The sequence below is a fragment of the Phasianus colchicus genome, chromosome 2, assembly GCF_987193195.1.
Source record: "Phasianus colchicus chromosome 2, bPhaCol1.hap1.1, whole genome shotgun sequence".
Lineage (NCBI taxonomy): Eukaryota > Metazoa > Chordata > Aves > Galliformes > Phasianidae > Phasianus > Phasianus colchicus.
In genome coordinates, this window is record NC_143437.1 from 76,740,618 (window position 1) to 76,764,253 (window position 23,636).

The 23,636-nt window shown below is 39.8% G+C and overlaps 1 protein-coding gene across 1 annotated transcript; it reads right to left on the reverse strand.

Annotated features, from left to right (window-relative positions):
• Positions 1–484: 484 nt before the first annotated feature.
• On the reverse strand, positions 485–22,764 carry LOC116240448 (uncharacterized). The gene is made up of 9 exons (XM_031610816.2): positions 22,513–22,764; positions 21,291–21,583; positions 16,903–16,958; positions 15,069–15,207; positions 11,157–11,284; positions 8,877–9,012; positions 7,385–7,562; positions 2,532–2,751; positions 485–1,685 (listed from the first exon to the last, which is right to left on the reverse strand). Exons 1-9 carry the CDS (start codon positions 22,762–22,764, stop codon positions 934–936), a joined length of 2,154 nt encoding a protein of 717 aa, XP_031466676.2. The 3' UTR covers positions 485–933.
• Positions 22,765–23,636: the final 872 nt, after the last annotated feature.

Here is a 23,636-nt window from a genome sequence, read left to right on the forward strand (position 1 = left end):
TGTTTAAGTGAAAGCAATGTCATGAATTTAGCTGTAGGGATGACTACCCAAGTGATTCCCAAGTATCATCTAGCATTACTTAGAAATCTTTGAAAACCTTCTTGTAAGCTTGCAAATATGAGGAGTCTCAGTGCATCTTTATCTCTGTTGTAGTGAGCTGATCTCAAATCTGTTAAGTTGAGAGATACAAATTGATATAAAATTGATTTGAGGACAGACTTGGGTTCCAAGGTTAGTGCTATGAAAACATAACTAAGAAGCATAAGTATTTGAAACTGAAAGCAAATGCATGTTTTCAGTAGTAAGGGACAAATGTGGCAAGGGCACAATTGCAAATATGCAATTGGAATTAGATTGTTAAATTTACAAGGAAGTGTGGATTTGTTCTTTTCAGGGGAGATACGTTGCAGTCTCCATTAATTAGAATACACACAAAAATAATAAGTAAGTTAAAGACCAGGGCCATGAGCACTCTGTTTATTAAGACAATTTAAAAAAATCTGTTCTTACATTGCTACTTCTTATTTACTTTTGCGTTATGTTCAGAGCTTAATGAAAGCTGCCTGACCAGATTTATTTCCTGAATTGTGTGCGTAAGCACAAGTAACACACGTTTGGAATGCATGTATTGATTCAAAATACTTAAAAACATGTCTTCTGTCTTCACTTTTTCACTTACATGTACTGGATGCTGTACTGTTACAGTGGTGTTTATTCTTTTGCATCTTTGGTGTGCCCCAAAAAAATCTGTAACTCAATTTGTGATAGAAGTTGGAGGATACACATATAATCCTTTTTTGTGTTTAGAGGTGTCATATGTTCAGATTTAACAAATCTTCCTTCCACATCTCCCTTGGTTTCTGACCATCCTTATTTCTCTCCCACTCTTTCCAATTTTTTTTTTTTGCTTCTGATGCTTTGTGTGTTCTTTATTTATGTAAAATTTAACCTTAAAATCTCTGCTTTTTCCCCAAGCCTGGCTTGGTATGGTGGAGATAAAGCTGGAAGATTTAGGTCTGTAGTTTTAGATGTACATCTGAGTTGGTTCAAGTTTTTCTTAGCTTTCTTGTTGCAACAATAAGTTGGTTTTTCTTTAGACTGCTTCAAACTTCTTACAGTAAGTATTTGCTCATGGGACATGGGGAAGGCTGGTGGTTTTGAACCACTGACTAAAAGCAGCGGGCAGACATTTGTATGTTGCTGTGATCCGCCTAGCCTGGAAATCTTTCTAGCCTTGGTTTCTCTAAGGGCAGTTTGTTGCAGCCTGGGAAGAGGGGAGATCTGGGGAGAGACAGTCATTAGGAGGTTGGTGCCTTCTTTACCAGGGTGCCATTTTATTGGCATGGAAACACTGTCATCTACTGCCTTCAGAAGATCTTTAAACCTCATGTCCTGCTGAGGCAAAGGACTCCTGGTAATAGTTCTGCTTTCCATTAGTGACCGAGGAGGCACTTTGCTTGTGCTTGTCACTGCTTGAATGTTTGAAGAAGGAGATTGGTTGTTTGCTACTGTGGCCTGTGATTTCTCCTGAAGACATGATTTTCTGGCTACAGTCAAGTCCTCAAAATCCTTCAGATTCTCCTGAAAGTCCAAGAGTGGCTGATATATAGGTTCACATAATGTACTTTTGCTTGATGATGTAGGAAGTCCAAGATGAACCAACTCTCTGTCTGCAAACTTGGAAACTAAATAGAATATAGGATAAGTCAGATTGGCTTTTGCTGCAATGAAGAAAAATGCCATGTTAATATCAAAACAGCTTTGTCACATATTTAAAAAAATGATTGTCAACAGAGCACTTGTAAAGGCCTAAGTAGGAACAGGTCTTGACATAGGAGGCAATTTTGCACTTAAGATTTAAAAAAAAAATAATGATCTGGAGGTAAGCAACAAGCTTACCTGGCGTTCTGATTGGGTGAATAGTCTCTGCCTAATGCTGCCTGCCTTAATTTTGGTGTCCATTATTCCTTTATGTCTCTGGGGCTATTTATCCAATTAATTTAACTGTATCTCATATGTGAATAGATGTGGGCATGCAGTTACCAGAGCAGAAATAGGCCTATGTTCAGATCCGGAGTTTGATCATACAATATTATACACCTAAAAGTACGCGTATTTTTGAAGACTATTGAAAATGATGCCATGGAAGTGAGTGCAACAAATTCTTGAGTGTGCACCATATCCACATTCAGCTTGAGAATTCAAATAATATCCTTTTTTTTTTTTAACTAATAAATGTCTATTTTTTGAGGCACTGTAGTAATTAACCTGCATAATGACATACAATTATTTGTAAAGGGAACCTGCAAAATATAAATTAGATCAGGTATTGACTTGCTAGCTTTTTTTTCACCAGATTAGCATTAAATCAATAATCAAACTTGAGGGTGAAAAACAATTTCTCAAAATATTTATCATTTCAAAGCAAAGTGAAGGGATATTTCTATGCCATTTTTAGGAACTGTGTTCTCTCTTATTTTTCCCAGATGTGCATCCTAGAACTCTCTCAGGCCAAGATGCCAAGGCAGTACCTTTTGTCAATTTTTCCTGGTTTTCAGATACAATTGCAATCTCATCTTGTTGAATAGAATCTGGCATTGCCAGGGTTACTACAGAAGGGAAAGACTTACTGTCATGATTTCTGAGATTTTCCAGAGTGTCCATTTCAGCCTGCTGGGAAATTGGAATTTCTGACTCCCCATTCATGTGCTTATTGGGATTAATGTTGTGTTTTTCTACGGTGCTTTCCCTCTGCAAAATTATCAAACAGCATTCGATTAGTATGGAACAAAAAAACACTTTGAACTTGAAAGGAAATCACAGTACAACATGTGTAATGGGAAATCTTGCTTATACAAAGACACTATTTTTACAAACCCACGGTTCCTCTGAGCAGACTCCATGCCAGAGGTTCTTCTTGAAACTATGCTGCACATGGACTGACAGACCCTTCCTCCTTCCATACAGGACACAGGGAATTTTGGTGAAAACCCACATAAATATCCTGTTACAGCCTGAAACCCCGTGATGAGCTATCTGTACCATGTGCTGTTTCTCCTAAGACCCTCTTCCCTTAGGGCTGGCCTTCTTGAAAAAGATGTTTCTGCAATGCATTAATTGTCTGTGTGGATGTTCCAGTTCAGTACCAAGCTTTTTTTTTTTTTTGCACATTTTCTGCATCATCTCTGACAGACCCACTTTGCTGACATACAGCTGCCACTTCAAGGATTATCTATAGTGAGTTTTGATCTTTTCACTGGAATCCCCACCTCATGCGATCTTCTTGCTTCAGAAAAAAAAAAAAAAAAGTTTTCTTTCATTCTTTTCATAGAAAAATATTCCCCTTGTGAATGATATGTTTTTAATATAATGAGCCATCAGAAGAAAAGTGGGAGTAATTTTGGAGAAGAGGTAGTTTTGAAAGTTTGCATGTATTTTGTGAGATAGAAAAACATTTGGGAAAATCTTAAGGGCCTCAAACCTCGTGTTTGTGGGGTTTCTCCATCCTTCTTACATATTTGCAGCACCCAATCAAAATCAAGGAAATTATTTTTTAAGTATTTATAAGAAGAAACACAATATGTTAAAGTTGACAACATATTGCTAAAACCACATTAGATCAGCTGGGAATTGGAGATGTCATAAGCATTTTAGGCTCTGCAATCAAATAGTCCCCCAGGATTTTACACACTGCTAGTTAAGAAAACAAATTTTCATCTTACATTTTGCAAGCTGTCACCTTATATACAGTATATCAGAAAACTTGCCATGACTGCTTTTACTGCCAGACCTCTTAAGAGCTAATTGGTTAAGCACCTGGGCAGGAAGCTTTTTGGCAAAAACGCTATTTTCTGCAAGGACTAGCTATAAAGTTCTGGATGGCAAATTGTAATCATTAGGGCTCCCACTTCTACAACAGAACACATAAAATGTAAATACATCGCTTGGAGAAATTACGATGCATAAAAGGACAGGCTGTGTTTTAAGTTTATCCAATGACTTATGGCTCAGATTTGAACATGGAAAGGATCTTATGCTCTTTTCAGGATCGAGCTTTCAGCAGACTTCTCTAATTGCACCCAGGAAAATGAGAATCCCATCTGTTTGCATCCAACAAAACTATTATTTGTATGTACAAATGTTAGCTTGTGTATACAAGGAGGAGCTGCAAACACAATGACTCACACTGTTTTCCCAAACACAGGTTTTTTTGTACATGAAAAATAATTTCCATGAGCTTTTTTTTCCAGTGGTAGAAGTGCTGCTAAAGATTTGTCCCCAGGAAATTGTACGTTTCTTTGGTATTGTGTTAAAAATCACAGCCTAGTCTGCTGCCTGAAATGAGTTGAACGTGGTGGTTTATGAATATGTGTTTGAATACCAAATATGTTTTGCTCTGATTGTACTGGTCGAGCTTTTATTGCGTGTTATTCATGAGCACTGTCATGAACACAAATACTTTTCTGTTTGTGTTGATATTTGATATATTTGGCTCTTTACAGGCAGAACATTCGAAGGAGCTGGATGCCAACTTTCTCAACAATTAGCTGAGGAGAAGGAGGTTTTTAGCTTGCTTGTATTCCTTTACAAATGTTAGGTCTCCATCAACATCTCTTTTCATAGGCACAATATCCTTTATGGTCCTAAGCAGAAATCATTTCAGTGAATGGTGGATTATTTTCTGCCACTCGGTTTTACCTGTGACTTTGTTAGTTGTTATTATTTGCTTCACTCAGATTAAAACTGGCACTTAGATGCAAAAGTGAATGTTTATGCATTAATTTTATGCTCATGAGTTCCTGTTGAACTCCATAAAATTAAAGCAGATGCATACATTTGCAAGTTCTGGAAAGCTGAAAAAATGTTGTGTGGTTTATTGACAGCTCACACACTGCTAGTAATAAATAGCAAATAGTTGGCATTATGCAGAACAGAAAGAACATCTATCTATGCATTTTGAAATATCCTTGGCATAATTTGCAGTACAAGTATCAAATACCCATGCTGTTGTAATTAAGCTCCAGTACCATTACCAGGGGCTGAACTAGAAGGTGAAGAAAAAGTGGCAGGCTTCCCTTCTCACCCTCTGTTGCATCCTCGCACTCCTGTTTTGCAGCCACAGCCAGGCAATGCAGCCTGCCAGGGAACATGTGCTTGGCCTCTTTTGGACCAAAGAGTAGAATCCTCCCCAGGGCTGTTGCCCCACCAGAGCCTTTCTTTCTTTTTCCTATTTACTCCATTTATGCTTTGGGCTAAGTTTTCTCTTTGTGTCAGCATATGTGTGAAAGAACTTTTGCTGAAGAACAGACCAGAGAATACTGGAAAAATAAGAGCATCCAGTAAGAAAGCTCTGTTTGATATCCTAGCTAGCATTCCCAATCCCACCCTTTTTGTTGCCTGAACCTCAGCCTTTCTAGGCAGTAGGAATACTATTGGAGAAACTGGCAAGGAAACAGCAGCACAGCATCATTGTTTGAAAGAGCTCTTTGGGAAGAGTGACTAAGGCTTGAATGAAAAGCTTCTGAGAGGTGATCATTGTTAACTACAAGTGTTTGCAGAGCCTAACTGCCAACAAGGGAGAAATACTCATTTTCATAATGTAAAAGAATGTAAGTGGGATTAGAGAGATACAATTAAATAACAAACAATGTAGAGTGAATATTTGGGAAAAAAAAAACACATGAGCTTTATGAAAACTCTTAATTAACAATAATCTCTAAATAGTACTGCAAATGGTGCTCTAAATGGTAGCAGGTTGTGAGTTTTTTAGTTCATCTTTTACAAACTCTGTGATTATAAACAATAGGAAACAAGCCTTTAATGACAAGGAAAGATTTTCATTATTCTCTTAGTAACAGATATTACAAAGCATTGTTTATGTTAGAGTCCAATCTGCCACAATTATTCACCACGGGAAAAAAAACCCACAGTCATGCCTTTCTTAAGTTTGTCCTCTTCTCCTTCTTGCTCTACCAAAATCTTCAGCCTGCTTGGGCAACATATATATGCTGAGACTTCAAAACAATAATTTATACCACTATTAGCCAGCAGCCAAACTGCTTTTCAGTCTGTGTTTGAATTCCACTTAGCCCTCTGCCTTGGGAGGACCCTTTGGTTCCGGATGGCAGAAAGCAGCACAGACCACTTCTTGGTTTGTACCCTACTTTGTGCACTTGCTCGCTCCCCTGCCCTACTGGAAGAAGTGGCAGAGGATTTGAAATGCTGCCACTTACCCAGAAGGTTCCATCTTGGAGGGCTGTAAATCAGCTTGATATCCAGAGGTTCAAGAAAACTGGTCCACAGCCTTGACAACACAGCTCCTTCTGTCTGAGTTGTGATTTAGTGGACTCAATTTAAAATTATGATAGGAAAAAAGCCAGATATGTGAAGGTTGCCTCCTCCCCCATGTAAGTACATACTCCCCTACTCATAGTTTTGAGTTACGGCTCTGCCTGCAAACAATGCTCAGCCTGCTGCTACCTTGGGGCTGTGCATTGAGATGGAGATCTGGATCTTCTCAAGCTCATCTAAATAATTTCTGGAGGAGTCAAATGGACCTTCTCAAAATACAGCTTCTCCGGGGTGAAGGTTTTGAATGGGAGGCTAATCGCTGATGTGTGTTGTTTTGTAGCTGAAACTTTTCCCACTGCACTTGTGTGTTAGGAGCTGGAACTTGGCTTCCTGTCTGTCCAGTTTCTGCCTGAAGCAAAATTTTTATGACTGAGCTGTGAACCCCTGAGTGGAGACGGTTGTAAAAGAAAAGCTTACAGCCTTTTTAACTAGTTGTGGCCTTACTAGTGATTACCATAATATTTTCAATTTATTTTTTAAAATTTTTGTTTCCTCTGATCTCACTTCATGTCCCTGAGTGAGTCAAAGCTGGAGTCCAGGGGTAAGATACAGTGGCAAAAGCGCCAAAAAGATACTGGCAAAGAATTTTACAACTTTCATAGTTCTCCACTCACCTTCCCAGACTTTGGACCATACCTGCATGGAGCAGTCTGAAACAGAAGGGATGGTAAGGTCGTTGGGATGCTAATGCTCCTTTTCCCAAAGGAAAAATATTTTTTTATGTAAAGCATATTAATTCTCAATCCCATTACAACCAGCAGCTCATTAAAAAAATAAATAAAAATCGTTACTTAAAAAAAAAAAAGATATTTATCTCTGTGAAAAATCTTTTAAAATAATCGCTGCTGAGAATGCCAGAATGCAGGCTTCCAAAGGCTGCACTTAGATATGCAATTTCTTTACCATTTTGGGTAAGTTTTGTCTCCATTCCACAACCTGCCATGTTTTCCTAGATGCTACATGGCTGTAGCAATGTTCCTTGTAAGAGTAATGCAGAGAGAACACTGTGCATATCATGATCATCAAGTCTTACCTGGATTCTTCTGTGTGCTTTCTGGTACCTGAGCAGTTTCTTCAGCAATAAGTAATAAGAAGCCATGGCAGAAGAAGGTCTGTTATTTATTAGAATTTTGGTAACTTCTGAAAGACTGAATTCCATCATTTCTGTCATATAGTTTAAAATAACAGGATTCAATTCATCGAAGCAAAGTCTGAAACAGGAAAAAGTACTTAAACACAAGCAGTACATCCAGGCACAGTATCAGGATTTACTACGAGCAGGCATTTGCACTTCCCATGCTGTGTCTAGAGGTGGCTGAACAGGTTGAATAGGCACAGTGCTATACATCATTGTACAGAAATACTGTGCCTGGCTTTGCTAACCTCACTGCTGGGCTGAGGTTCTGTGACTGCAGTATTAAATGTTCTATTGTTGATATAACTGATTACTCTGAAAGGACATCTACCAGGATTAGGCTTGAAAAATTAGAAGGTGGGAAACAGCATTTTTTCATTCCAGTGTGTGTATTTGGGTTCTCAGTACAGTAATCTCAAATGGATTAACAGAGGGAGATAGCAGGGACATAAGAGGGCAGGAAGAGCCTCAAAGGCAGGAAAACCTTAAAGGACAAAAAGATAAAATCCTAAGGAAAGTGTGGGATGATTTTTGTTTTTAGAGACGTGAAATAGCAAAATTTAACTAATTATGTTATAATGAGAAATATTTTACTCACAGGGTACTGTGAGTAGTAAAGTCTACTAGAGGCATTTTAAAAATACAGTGGCTGTGGGTTCTAAGGCAGTGAAGATGTATTTTCAAACTTGCCCACAGAATCACAGAATTGTAGAGATTGGAATGGACCTCTGGAGGTCCAACTTTGATGCTAATGGGAACAGCTGTATTTCAGTGGAAGGGGGGTCAGAGATAGGAGCAATGGGCAGTTCTCAGAGAGATGAGCAAACTGCAGATAAGTTTCCAATAGCCCTGGCTACGACTGGTGGTAGAAGACACAGATTGTGGTAGGAAAGCCTTCTGTGCTTCCTGTAGACACCAATGAGGAGTTCAAGCTTTTATATTGGTCTTAAACAATACAATGGCTCGCTAAGGAAAAGTGAAGACTAATTATGTCCAGTTATGAGATGGATCAATATCAAAATCTTCAGAGTGACAGGAACTTCAGTGTAAAATAAAAATTCGTTCCCTCAGGTAGAAATCTGAGACCTTGTTATGCAGGAAAAGATTAAAAACAAACTCCCAAAATTAGTGGCACCAGTGAGGCATGTCAGGAGCAAAATTACTTATACCACAGATATGAGCAGTTTCATAAGAATATTTTCTCTCATATAAAACTTATCTGTGGTTAGAAAAGTTCACATATTTTCTGAAATAAAATTTCAGAAATGGCATTTTGGAGCACCCTGCAACCAGTAACAAAAATTTCTAAACAAAAACCTAAAAAAACCAATTCTGCCCTCCCCCCAAGCCCCAAATCCTGAAAACCAGAGGGAGATGTGAGATTAATTACCTGTTCTCACTGGTAGTAGTGTTCAGGATATTCTTGGTGAAACCTTCGTTCAACCATTTGTCTTTCATTGCTTCTTTGACTCCAGGCCTCTTAGCAGGATCAGGCTCAAGTAAGGACAGCATAAAGTGTACAGCTCCTGCACAGGATTTGGATGAAATGGTATCATTTCCAGTAAGCCCTGATTATTCAGGCATGTCAACATTTTCTTCTTCGGAAATGTTGCATGAACACTGCTTCTCTGCATTATAAGAACCTAAACTAAAATCCACTGTCCAGGGCTACTTGCTCCATAAGACAGCTCCAGTTCTCCTGAGGCTGCTGCAGTCCCATGTGGTCCCCTGTGTTCCCAAGGACATCTGAGCAAGTTGGACAGTGTGGTCCCTGCCAGGAAGCAAGATATGGACCTGTGGATGCTGCTATTGATGTGGCACAGGACCTTGCTTCCTAATTTGCTTGATTTATCTTGATGAATGTGGTGTATGGAATCAACAAGTAACTACAGCATTGTGCCCACTCAGCATTTGTTTAAGGCTCTGAAAAGGGGCACCTGAAGTTATTTTGTCCAACAAAGAAAATAATCACACTGATAAATCTCTGTATGGAAGGAGGGAAATGCACCCCTGTGCCCAGATAACATAATATGCTTTGACTTCCTAGTGTTGGGTCAGAGCAAGCTTAAATATTCCCGTATGTTGGCCATCTAGTTTCAATACTGCATGAAGTCCCTCTTTATTTATTTATTTTTTTTAATTTAAGAAAACTCTGCCAAAGTCTTCCATATTCCTTGGGGATTCTTTAAAATGAGCAAAATGGCAAGTGAACATTAAACTGGGGACATAATGCTCCTTTTACTTTGTAATCTCCTTCAGAAGAACTTAGATCTGAAGTATGCAATGCTGTGCTACTGCTGTCTCACTAAATTCCCAGTGGACAAGGAAACAATGGAGTTATCCACAATCTTCCACTGACTGTGTGGGCTTTGTAGAAAAACAAAGATAATGTATTTATTAGTAGCAGCTATAACAATAGCATAAATAAGAAAAATCAGAAATATTATAATTGCATCAATGGAGAGCTTGTAGAGAAATGAATCTGCCATCTGGTAGTCAATCTCCAAAGAAAGATAAATAAATAAGAATTTAATGTGTAAATATTCTGGAGAGCTAGAATAGATATCCTCATACCATTTACTGGGGGAGAAAAAGAAATTATATTATCACTTTATCTTAATATTGTGACTGCAGACTAGATCCAGCTAGCTCATCCTGGAACTGTCTGCTGCTTCCCAGTGCTTGGCTGAAGGCAGACACTGCAGCTCATCTTGGTTCCCCTGCTCATTCTTGCCTAATGTCGGAGCAAAGCTACTCAAAGCGATGGGGGGTTCTGGACTTGGACTGGCAGACTGCTGGGCAAGACTCAAATCATTCTCTGCCTTCTGCCTTCATCACTGAAGCTGCAGGATTTAAAGGGGCTGTGAGAAGCTGCCAAATTCTGTGATAGTCAACAGAGACGATGCCAGTCCAGGTGTAGAGAAAATAGGGACTAAAGCCAGAGGTGTGTAGGAATTCTGAGCTTTATGGAAGTAAATTTATGAACACAGATCCAGAATGTGCATACACCAATACTGCTCCTGTGCTTTAGAGCCGCAGGCTCTAATCCAGGCTAAAAAACTACATTTGCCAGTAGAAGACTCCATAGGCTGTAGATTGTTAAACACTGTCAGTAAATCTAGGTGGAAAAGGTTGTATTTCAATGGTATTTTTTCTCATGAAAACCATCAGGATTCATCATTTCTTTAATTACTTGAATTGATGCTGTGGATTTTGTTGTAGTCAAATGTAAATTATTCAGGAAAAAAAAAAAAAGTCTAATGTTTTAATAATTTAAAAGGGTTTTCTGGGGGAAAGACAAGAAAGAGTGCCTGTCTATAACCTGCATATGATGCACTGAACATGACGGTGTTCTCATTTTCTGCACAACTGCTCTTTTTTGTAAAAATAATGTACATTTTATTCCACCTGTATATAAGAACCAAGCATAGTGGTCTTTTCAAAAGAAACAGCAGTGTCATCTTCCTGCTGTCAGACACAGAGCTTGTCTAAGACACATAAGCTATTTCTAAGAGAAAACAAGCAAACTAGAGAAAGTTCATACTGTCTGCCAGAGAGAAGTTTATAGTATTGATGGATTGATTTTATCTCATGAATTAGACCTTTATATATATATTTATATATATATAAATGCACATTGGTATTCTTTATAAAAAATTGAGTGCATTACCAGGGGAGATATCTGATGGAATTGGGCTGATTTCTCCAATTACCATCTTTTGATGTAGTTGCTTGATATTAAAAGGCTCCACTGTGAAGGGTAATGTGCCAGTTAGCATAGCAAACATGCTAACACCTCTGTAAAAGAAAAAAACACAGACATTAGAGCTCTAGATAATGCTAATAAATATCCTAAAAAAAAAGGAAAAATGACAATGCTGAGTTGGGTTTCAGAGATTTGTCTTCAGTGTCAAGAACAAGTTTACCAATTATCAACTCCAAACAGAAATTTGCACTGAGGAGACATCTTACACATTTTCTGTTGAGTAAATGCTGTTTTATTGATAAAAGAATTCTGTGGGAAATGTACATAAAAGAGTCTGTAGAGTGAGTGACTGGAAAGCCTGCACTGTTGAAAGTGCTGTTTATTTTTAAAATAAACTCATTGAAGTGTTAGTGCAATGTACCCAGCCCATCAGAATAAAGTATTTCTGTTTGGAGACTGAGTGACAACACAGAACTGCAACTGATCCAGTAGATCCTGTTCCAGATTGTAATTCAATTCTTCTTGCTTTGCTCAGATTGCTAAATTAGGTGTGACTTACGCCTAGAAGGCATTCATTTGATAATAACTTGCTGCTGACAAGAGACCTAAAGCTTTAACTCTTGCAAAATAGTGGCAGTTTGCTCGTATGATGATCAAGCTTTAGGAAGGCTGAGGACACTTGGGTTGTCCATTCTGGAGGAGGCTGAGAGGTGACACTGCTCTCTACAAATTCCCAAGGAATGTAAAGGGAGGTGCTGGGCTCTGCTCCCTGTAACTGGTGACATAACACATGGAAGTGGCACAGTGCTGCACCAGGGGATACTTAGACTGGATGTTAGGCTAATTTCTTTACGTGAAAGCAGTCAAACACTGGAACAGGCTTCCAGTCTAGAGAAATTGTTGATGTCCAGTGCCTATCAGTGTTCAAGAGGCTTGAACACTGAATAATGCCTTTAATAAAATGCCTTAACTTCTGTTTGGCTGTGGAGTGGTCCGGCAGTTTGATTTAATGATCTTTGATGGTCCCTTCCAACTGGAAGGACATCATATTCTGTCCTATCCAATCCTATCCTATCCTATCCTATCCTATCCTATCCTATCCTATCCTATCCTATCCTATCCTATCCTATCCTATCCTATCCTATCCTATCCTAATTGTTGAGTTGAACTGCATTTGAACTAGCAACCTGTGGATTAATTCTTTTAATTGCTAGAACTAGATCAGGACTTGCATTACTTTAAGCAGCTAAAATCTAGGCATCAGTAGTTATCAACAGAAAGAGACAAGCCTCTCCAAAAGTCATCACAACAATGTAATACAGCTATTTGGTCCACAGTTAAGTGTTTCAGAAGATAAGCTACCTCTCTGCACTGACAATAGCAGGACACTACCACCCTGGAATAACTGATGCCTGGTTGTTAGATGGTCAGAGCTAAGTGAGATCAATCTCTTCTCACTTTATCAAACCATCTGATAAATCTAGTCCTTGAAAGCAATTTTTGTTGTACAACTTCCCTGATGAATTCTTTGAGGAAGGGCATACAGAGATATAAAAAAAATATATTGCAGTGAAACAGCATGGAAATGCTTGTTGACTGGAGTAGCAAGGATTGTAGTTCTATAATCCATAACATTGTGTGGGTTAAATTCAAATGGATTCAAAGTAAGAGGAGAGCCACTTTATTTTCTCTGGTGAATAGGAGCAGCATGCAGTGCAAGTGGATCTCTAATATCATTACAACATTAAATACATTTCTGTTTTCAACACTGCAAACACTAAAACACACAGTTTAACTTTCTGGTGTTGGTATGCACAGTTGGTGCATTAAACTGGCAATAATTCTTTTCATCATCCTATTGGGTGGAGAAATCCCCAAGGAAGAGGAATCTGGGGAATGGATAGAGCTGCTGTCCTAAAATCTCCTTCAAAATCTGATCTACAAAATGTAGCACAAAGTAAGTAATTGCAGCTGGCATTGTAGTGGAACTCAAACATTAGCTATAACAGACTAGTTTTTCTCTACCCCATCTAACTCTCTGTATTAGTTTGGATACAACAGCTGCTTTCTTAATTCATCTTGTGCACAACAGCTAATCATTTTCCAGTTCTCAAAAAAATCTTTAAAATCTTATACAGAAAAATCATCAGTAGGCAAAATGGGCTGTTCCATGTTGCCTCCTAGGAGACTCAACTGTATTGCACTTCTATATGTGGTTAGTTTTCTGAATGTGTTTCTGAGGGAATTTAGCTGCCTCCTTCATCTGTAACTACTCCTTGTCAGTCTTACTGTGTAAAGTCAAGCACTGGAATCCTTCAGTTCCAGAGTCCAGTTAATTTGTAATCCTTTATTTATTTTGTGACAATAGGACTAAATTATCTGTCTAATCAATGTTAATCCATCAGAATTCCCTTTCCCATAATGAGAATGAGAACAATTCAGGTTCTCATTCTTTATGTTTAAGCTCAGAATATGCCTGTGTTAAATACCAAGGGTTCTGTATGAATTTTATATAGTCCTTGATATGTTATGTGATGTTTATTAACAGAGTAAGCTCAATAGGTGGTTCTAAGGTTACTGCTTTGCCTTCATTCAGCCATCCAAAATGTGAAAGAAGTATAATCCTATTTAAGTGCTGACAGCATCCTTTAGACTTGATTCATCTGGGTAATGTCTAAATACATTCAGAGTAGGGCTCTTGAAATCCAGACATACTGAAGTAGTTGAGTAGAATTTGTCCTTCATCCCTAACTTTGTGTACCATTAATATCCCACAGATTTAGAGGAAGCTGAGGTATAAGAATCATGGCTAGGTCAAAACCTTAATATACCGTGTGTCTGTCAGAAACGGGTCATGAGAAGAATAATGTACATTATTTACTTACCTGCATATATGCATGTGTGTCAGTGTATGTATACACAGAATTGTAAAGCTGATTGAGAGAGGCAGCCTCTTAATGTAGATGCTCTGAATCATTCTCTGGGTGATATAATCCCTCTCTTTTGAGCACACAGTAACACAAAGCTTTTACTTTAGATATCTGAATTAGATGCCTAAATGTAGCTACCAGCATTACTGTACTTCAAGCTAAAACCTTCTGTCCTCTCCAGATACACAGTTTTTAATAAGGACTGCCAAGAACTCCAGAAAGAGATTCTGTATATTTGTAGATGGGCAAGGAGGTGGGCATACCAGTTCTGTACAACCAGGCCTCACTTTCCTTCTGACAGATGTCCAAAATGAGGTGGTTTGGGTTTGGATCAAGTGCAATATTGCGTGCTGAGCAGCAGTAGAACATTAAGATCCACTAGATCAGTGCAGATGTGGAGTCGAATGGGATTGAAGCACTTCAAAGTTAAAAAGTGCAATTACTCTTACATACCTTGTGAGATGTTTGAAATCCACCGGCATTTATCATGGGTTCGGTAGCACCCTGAACTTTACCCACTTGTTAGTTGAGATACTGAAGTTTTGATTATTTATTTATTTATTTATTTATTTAGTCAAAATATACCTTAGACAGAAAATGCCCATTTTTCAGCATAGAACTTCCAAAGAGCTGAAATTGTGTGCCAGAGTGACAGGAGGGTGAGAGATTCATCTGGGGGGCCATTACGTGCAAGTTCTTTTTCACTTCAGAATATGTTCCTAAAGCCTGGAGCAGCATGCATATTGTTCAGTCATTCTTCTTCTGTGGTGTTTTACAATGAATGCACATTTCAAAACTCATTTTTCCTTCCTTTTTCCTAGCAATCCTTCTCTGATGTCTCTCTGATATCCTAAGGCAGATTGCCCCCAACCCATTTTTATCAAGGTCATATCCAAACCATTAAGTGCTGAGGTTGTTTCAATAATATATTTTTAGATCTACTTACATGGACCAGACATCCACCTTTGGGCCATACTTTCTATGAGCAAGGAGTTCAGGGGCAGCGTAAGCCGGGCTCCCACACTGGGTATGTAACAGCTCCTGAGAGAGACCCTCAAACTTTGCAGTATTGCTCAGTCCGAAATCTGATGGTCATAAAAAAAACGAAAGCAAAATACTTTTCTTAAAATACTTTACCAATTGGCCAAAGATAGGAGAAAGATACAGAACCAATACACATTATGAGTGCAGCTAACTGTGCTTTATCTCCTTGCACAGCATTTGTGGTATTGCAGATGCCTTTAGGGCAGAGTTGCACATAATAGAGCAATCTTCTGTATCTGAAAAATGAGGACTACAGGAGGTTTGATGTGAGGTAATTGAGGTAATGCCGTTGCATTACTTGCAACAGCAAAATATATGCAGAGCAGTAGAGACAGATAACTTATATGTGCTGAAGCAGTTGATGGAGCCATTGCTTAGTCCACGCTACTTCACTGGTGGGCCTAATGTAGTGGTTGATAGATCTACTTCGGCACACCCAAAGCAGTGGGTTGAGGGACTGGGGACAAATGGAAGGTCTCTTGCGGTGTGACCCGCCTCAGGAGATAGCCTGGGGTTTTCATCAAGAGAATGGGGCCTGGTGGTCACTGTTGGTGTCCTAAACAAATCCCTGGGATTTGCCCAGAGGAGGGGGAGGAGGAGGAGGAGGAGGAGGAGGAGGAGGAGGAGGAAGAGGAGGAGGAGGAAAGTTCCTTCCTAATCATTTACAAAGAGGAGACAAACTGAGTAACCATCTCCTCAGGCATCATCTTCTCTTGGCTATATTTGCCGACAAAAACCGCTCAGTTAGCACTAGCATCTGGTGACATCAGAGCTTGCTTGGGTACAAACAAATGTGCCTTGGATGACTGGAGCAGTAACAGTAAAGCTACCCATCCATGAAGCTGTACTCTGGCTTTGGTAGGGTTTGGTTTACCTATTCTGGCTTGCCTCAGTTGACTGCATACTCATACAGGAGCTCAGCCTTACAGCTGAGTGAGCACGGCTGAATGAGTTACAGCATCTAGCTCAGCAGGCTGTGCTTTAAGCCTATTGTAAATGTGGGGTAAAATGTGCTGGCTTAAGCCTTTTTCTCTGTATGTGTGCATGCGTGCAAGGGCAGGGGGGAGAAGGTACGATTGTATCAGATTGGCTGGCAGTCAACCTGGGATGAAGAACTGGTTCCTTTTTTTTTCTCAGAGGTGTTAAGCTTTCAAAAGTTTGGGAAACACTGGGTTAAACATGTGGTGTCTCTAAAAGTGAGCTTCCCTTGCGGGGATTTTTCCATGCGGTTTCTATAGCATAAAATTAATGTTTCTCTGAGCTGTGTTAACTGCTTAGTGAAAATTCCCCCATTTTTATATATGTTTGCCTCAGAACCCTAGCAAAGTTTCTGTTAGTGACCAAACAATGAGGTTTCTAGTTCAAATAATGACTCCACAGAAGCTAGTGCACCCATACCCATGTTTTGCTCCCAAAAGATTTATTTCTTTACAAATCACTTCTACTAGGAACAGCTTTCTACATATAAAAGCTGTAATTTTCTCTTGCTTCTCAGCAATACAGTAAGGAAAATGGCAAACAAAATTGTTTGCCTTGTTTTCCTGAAAGTATGTTTTAATTAAAGCTCATAAACAAGCTGTGAAGTTAGACTTCATGATTTTCTTTATACTAAAAGCTACAATATAGTCACTGAATAATCGCAAATTCAGTCATATCAACATGCTGTTTAAACAGTAGCTAAATTGTCACTGAAAGCTGAAGTAAGAAAGCTGAAAACACACTTAACATGTACATACCAACGATTTTGATGTTGTTGTTTTCATCGAGAAGAAAATTTTCAATTTTCAGGTCCCTGAAATGAAGACAGAAAGCAAACTTTAAGACTTCTGTTGTCCCAGTTGTAGATATATTTTAGCAAAACTTAGTTGAAATAACAATAATGCTGCACAGCAATGCCTTCAATTGTAACAAGATCCTAAAGTTTTCATGCTGTGGAAACTTTCTGTATTTAGGGGAGGATTTTATGAGTATTTTTAAATAGATTCTTCATTTTAGAAATCATCCATTCTGCTGGTGCATTATTTTGGAAAAGAAATAGTATTTATTTCTTTGTTTGAGTGAAAAAGGTTGCCGCATGCTTGGACTTACAGTGCTTTTGTCATTGCTTGAAGCACTGAGTGTTGTTGAATACTTCAACTTTCCTGTGGAGTACATTGTGTTTGTGGGATTTGGATGATGAGGGGGAGAAGAGAGCCATGCCTCTCCCCCTGTGATGTTCCTGAGCTAGGTTGGGGCAGATACTTGAAGGTGTAGTCACCTCCAGACTAATGTCTGTATAACCAGAACAGCCAGGAACAGCTGCCGCACTGGAGGATGTAACTCAGAGCTGCAGGAGTAATACTCCTGCCTGGCTCAGTGGCTTACTTACTTATTGTGGGAACATTTATATCCTTACAAATTAAAACCAAAAGATAGAATATTGCTCCACAGTGGGGAGTGCCCAAGTGGCAGCTGAAATGTTTTGCAGCACAGGGGAATCCTCTGCTGGTGCAAGCTGGCTGTTGGCAGCCAATCTTACTGCCTACAATGCTTTGCTGGACCCCACTGTGGCCCCATGTGAAATTGGAACTGGTGTGGCTGGCAGTGATGAAGAGTTTTCCCTTGGTTCTATAGGGACACAGAGAGGAGACAGTAAATTTGAGAAGCAGCTGTGAGTATGTGGAAGTGCTTTTGCTAGCCCAAAGACCTGCAAGTGTAGATGAGAACAAGGGAGGACAAAGGATGGGAGGAAGAACAGAAGCACAGAACATGGATTGGAAGGACCAGCACCATGCAGCCAACACTGTGCTTCTGCAGAGATGGGGTCTGGCAGTGTATTGGTGCTCCCAATGCCTGTTTTTCTGGGAGCATCTGTTCTTCTCAGTGGCTCTGGATGAGACACTTGAAAAAACTGCCACCCCAGGCTGAGAATAGGATGGGAATGGTTTTAATGATAACTTTTTAATAAATTTTCATCTGAATAGAGTGTGTTCTGGGGTGGCAAATCAGTCAGTGCCCAGAAGCTTGGAGGTAGATGAAAGATAACTTTGTACCACTGTGGCTCAACTCTGTGCACTAAACTGTGTGGTTTAAAATCAGTTGGGCTTCAGGCCACTGCAAATCTGACATTTCTATCTTTTTTGAAACCCCATGGAGCACTCTGATGACTTTTACTACTCTCCAATTAAACGATATTACTTTGGATCCCCATGACTGCTGGTCTGATCCCCACAACGGAGATGAGTGCTCAGTTAATAGAACATTTGTTCTCTTGCCTGATAAACTGATAATGATAGCTGTTAACATTTACAAAGTGTCTGAAGTTATCCTGCATCAAAAATACATTTTGTTCTTTCTTTTCTGAAGGAAACTTTCCCATAAATGGTGTAACTTTAAGTAACTTCATGCAATTTTTCTCATTCCCATGGGGACTTCGGAAAGAGTGCCTAGAGGGCAGCTTGTGATGTTTGTCCAGGTCTTTGGTTCAGTAGTGATTCAAAAGGATATATATGAGCTTTTTTTATGGGAGAGGGGAAAATATCCAGGAAAAATATCCAGGAAAAATTAGAAATTGTACACACAGGCAGATTACTGACGCTTAGCAAACACCAGCTGTAGGAGATGATAGCAGGCTGCGCATGCACTACCCCAAACAGTTTCAAGGTAATGTAATTTAGCTTATGTATATATTTTTAGAGGCTTTAAAGCTAAGATGTATTACCTCACTGCTTCGGCATGTCTAGAGCAGACACAGGAATGGTTAGCAGAGCTCAGCTGATGAGTGCAAGCTTATGATGCTGCTCTACCTGGTTTTGTGCCTGAGCCCTCTTAGACAGTGAAAAGTTGTGTGATGAATGAGCAGGCAAATGAGGCCATGCTCTGTCTTATTGGTTATTCTGTTACTTAGGTGTCACAATCTACTGTGCTTTTTCATGGATAAGAAAAGTAGGCTCTGCCTTAATTTAAGCCATAAGCATTTGTTGGATAGGTGCTGATTTTTGTGCTGAACAGAAAAAGTGAAGCTCGGGGGAACAAAATAGCTGTCAAAATAGGGCACAAGATTTCTGGTGGACCATATTAACTTGTATTATTAAAAATAGCTAAGGAAATGGCCAGTTTTTCCATCAAATATCTTATTAAGACAAAGGGAAATACATTTTTTCAAAGGGGTTAAAAATCAGAAATGCACATGTGATCAAAAGTGAATTAAATTAGCCAATCTCTAAGCTCCTAGGAATGAGACCTTGCAGTCACCAAGCATCTCCATTCTAGTGGAGGTCTGTCCCAAGCATAGCTCTAGGCACTGGCACACAGTTATCCACATCATGGAAGTGTTACCATGGTGTCTGGTTTTACCAGCAACTCCCCAGCTGTGCCCTCACACCTACAGAGCAAACTCATTCCTAACAGCAGCTGGGGATCCCTCCCTATCTTTGGTGGAAGTAATGTGAAGAGTTGAGCTCTACTGACTACTTAGATGAGAAAATCAGATTGACTTTGTGAGGTAACTTTCCTATTTCTGCGCTCATCTTGCTGGAAACATTGATGCCTTCTTTTCAGAAGAGGATACACCCACAGTTTTCCTCATTGGTTTAACCTCTGCAGTGAGTGGCTGCAAATCACAGCAATTGGAACTGAACGCGGGAGCTTTTCCAGATCCACAGGATGTGCTGAGGATGGCAGGCCATCACCTTGGCAAGACAAATTTCTGCTTCTTTCCAGTCTGCTTATGGTTGCAAGTTTGTGACCATTGCTATGACCCTCAAAGCTATCAGCAGATCGTAAGCTGAGGAACATATCACCACAAACGAGTCTCCCTAGGAGCACTTTGCACTATTTTGCTCCTGTCTGCTCTTAGAGCATGCAGTAAATGTCTTCTCTTGCAATGCTTTCCCAGCAAAAGGATAACAACAGTTCAAGAGAGAAGGATGGAAAGAAATCAGGCTACTCCCCTGCTCACTTGGAAGAACTGTTTCCAAGCAAAGAGAAGGGAGAGGGCTTATGAAATTCATAAGGAATGTTGTCATGGGAAGAACTTAAACATTATGTTTGTGGGCACTGAAGAAATGCTGTAAAATAGATTATCTAGGGAGCCAGCACATCAGAGATATCAGCCTGGACTGAATGCATGAAGCCCCTTGTGTTTGTTTTCTGGTGTTTTCTGTTTGTTTAAATGTTTAAATTCTGTAGGTAGATAATGACTCTTTCTTTTCTGTTCCTTATTAATTAAAAAAAAAAATCAGTAATTACATGCTAGACTGCAAGAATTTCATGTTTAGCACACAAAGCATTTGCAAATGCTGAGCCATCACATTCAGAGCTTATTTGTTTCATGGTTGCTGTAATGATGCACTCAGCAGGATTACTTGTTAGGTCTTGGGGGCTTTCCCAGTGAGTGCATTTATCATTTAAAATGAAGGATCTGATTGACTGTGAATTATTGCAGAAAAACAGAAAAAGATGGTGGGAAAAATTGCTTCTTGCTTGTCTTCTGTTTAAAATGGAAGTCCTTATTCTGCTGCTCTTGGCATGCGCTCTGGGATTCATAGCAGGGGGAAGAAGATTAACTCTCTTTTCTCAGGTCCCTCCAGCAGTAGAAGTAGTCATGATCTGTTCCAGTAATGCAAAAGCCAATGTGGCAGGTTACTCAGCGTGACCCACTGTATGATTTTCTCTTTGCAGCTGGTGAGCTGTGATTCTCCAGTAGCAGCTCGCTCAATTGCTAGTCTGTCCTGGGTGATGGGTAGCAGTTTCACTATGTTGTGGCTAACCAAGTGAGATCAGTATTTATTTACATAGCCACTCTGGAATATTTGAACTTGATACAAGTTTGTCATCAGCTAATACTGAGATATTTGTGGCAAAGTGTTAATGTGTTGTGCTCATCAGCCTTTATCCCTGAGCTTTGTCACTTTATTCCCCCACTCTGCCCCCCAGCATGTTAATATAATAAATATAATTATAATTAATATAATATAATAAATAATAAATAAAATGCTTTATTAACATGGGGTGACAGAATGTTGTTTTTCGAAACACTATTTTTGGTAGGGAAAATTTAAGAAATTCTCTTTATGAATAAGAGTCCTCTTTTTCTTGCACACTTTCTTGCTTTACTGTTCTTTGGGAGAAAAAAACATCTTACCTGTGAACAATCCCGTGGCAATGCAGGTACCCGACCGCAGACAGAATTTGCCTGGTGTATCTCCTTACTTCCCTTTCTGCCAGCCTCTGTTTGTCACAGATTCTGTCCAGGAGGTCCCCGCCGAGACACAGCTCCATCACCATGTAATAGGAGTTGTCAGTCTCCAGGGTCTCATATAGCTGAACAACATTGGGGTGCTTGATCATCTGGTGTATCCGGGGCTCCCGCTTCATGTTTTTTACCATGTAGGAATCCTGCTTGGCTTTTCTCTTGTCAATGACTTTTATGGCTACCTAAATTATAGGGTATATGTAAACAGGCAACAAGCTTTGCAACCCAGATTAATTTTCAAAAGTATGAGTGGTAAGCTGGCATGTGGGAAAACCTGATGTAGTCATGGTGTTAAGAGTTGCTATCACTAAGTGAGTCACCCCCAATGGAAGAAAACACTTCTCTTTAAGGCCAAAGCAGGAAGGCTGAGCTCTGCCATAGACACCAATCAGACTACAATAATCAGTATATATATATAACACTCTCAGTTACAAAAAACCTACATACTAACTTCATCTGCAGTGTACCACATCTTTTTTTGCCAGTATGCTCCCCCCTGGTTTGGTCTAAAAGCCATACATGATACAGCAAGATGGGATCAAAGCCTTTGCAGTTTGGGAAGTCAGTCAAAAAGTGATGCTATTGAAGCTGTAAGGAAAGCAAAAATCAAAAAAATTATTACAATAGTAATCCACCTTTCCACAGTTAGAGTTTGTAGTGCATTATTTCAGCCCTTCTGGAGACAACAGATTATTTGTGTCCTGCCATAAAAGTGAATGAATTAGGAGTGGATAACTTTCCAAATGTGTTGTCTGAAACCTTAAGGGTCAGATACTTGTCCCTAATTACTCAGCAAAGATTACTGGGAAAGCAGATTTGAAATTGTCCTTGTGCCATACCCAACTCTCTTTCACAGGGAGTATATCTTTGTTGCCTATATTGTCTTATAATTGTGAAAACAGTTGTACTCAGTACATATTCGCACATGTGACTGATTATACATGAGCAATAAACTCAATTTATGAGGTTAATTTATGAGGATAAGGTTCAGAGGATAATTCGCTGAGTAGATTGTGGTTTGCAGATTAAATGGTCTGCAGTTCTCTGACATAAGCTACTGCAAGGCTACTCACAGTGCCTGGTGTGCGGTGCCCTCCCACCGCGTGCTTACCTTCTCCCCCGTGGGGATGTGCAGCCCCTCCATCACCTTGGCAAAGGAGCCCTTGTTGATCATTCTGCCTACCAGATAAGTCCCCACTTGTTTGGTGTGAGGGAAGTCCTTCCCACTCTCCTGAGGCATCTTGCTAAAACAAGCAGGTATTTTTATAGCCTTTATGTTTTTCTCCTGTTCTGGTAATATCCTGTCCACGTTGTCAGTTTCTGTCATTTTGTCCTCCAATCCTGCATTGATTGCTGTGGGCATCCCTGGAGAGGTATTGCTGCTTTCTAGATGCAGCTTCTGATTCCTGGCAGCTCCAGGCACTAAGTCTGCATGTCTTATGGTGCAGGTGCCACCCGCTGAGCACAGAGCAAGTAATGCTTTCCCTCTGTGACTTCGTTTTGTCACTGATCTCCACCCTGGGCACACGGCTCTGCTCAAGCGGAACCAAGTGGGAGATGATTAACCTAACCTGATACACGGTGTCAGTGAGTGTCCCAGAGCTGCTAAGCCAGGTGACACATAATCCCAGCACCAGCCTGCAACATGCTGCTCTCTTCCACCTGTAACAGCTCTCTAAACACATAATAAGTGCAAGCTGCACCAAACTGAGCCATAAAGCTCCTTGCTAGTGTGCGAGGGCCCACGGTTATTCTCAAAACGCTGCGGTAGTGAACATCAGTGCAAAGCTGAGCTATGTACCTGATACTGTACGAGCATTGATGCATTTGCTGCACAGAGCACATAAGTACACACTTGTAGAGCCTGTAACTCTCAGAGTCCTGAGCTGAGCACAGGTCTCACAGGTATCTTTCACTTCCTGGGACTTGATTCCTCCTCTGTAAAATGTAGCAGTATGTGATAGCATTTTTCTCCTCAGAAAAATGACTCACAAAAACAAGAAAAAATAGGTTTGTAGTTTTTTTTTAATTTTTTTTCTTCAGCTGTTGTCCATCTACATCTGGCTTCATTACCTCTGTCCTTTCCAAAGTCATGGAGAGAAAAGAGCCTTTCCAGAGAGTGCTTTCACATACCTGCAATTTGAGCCGGGAGTTGCCATCTCTCTGCACTGACTGCAACGTAATCTCAGGGAACCAAAGCTCTTCCCATAACTTAGCATGATGACGAATCCTTTC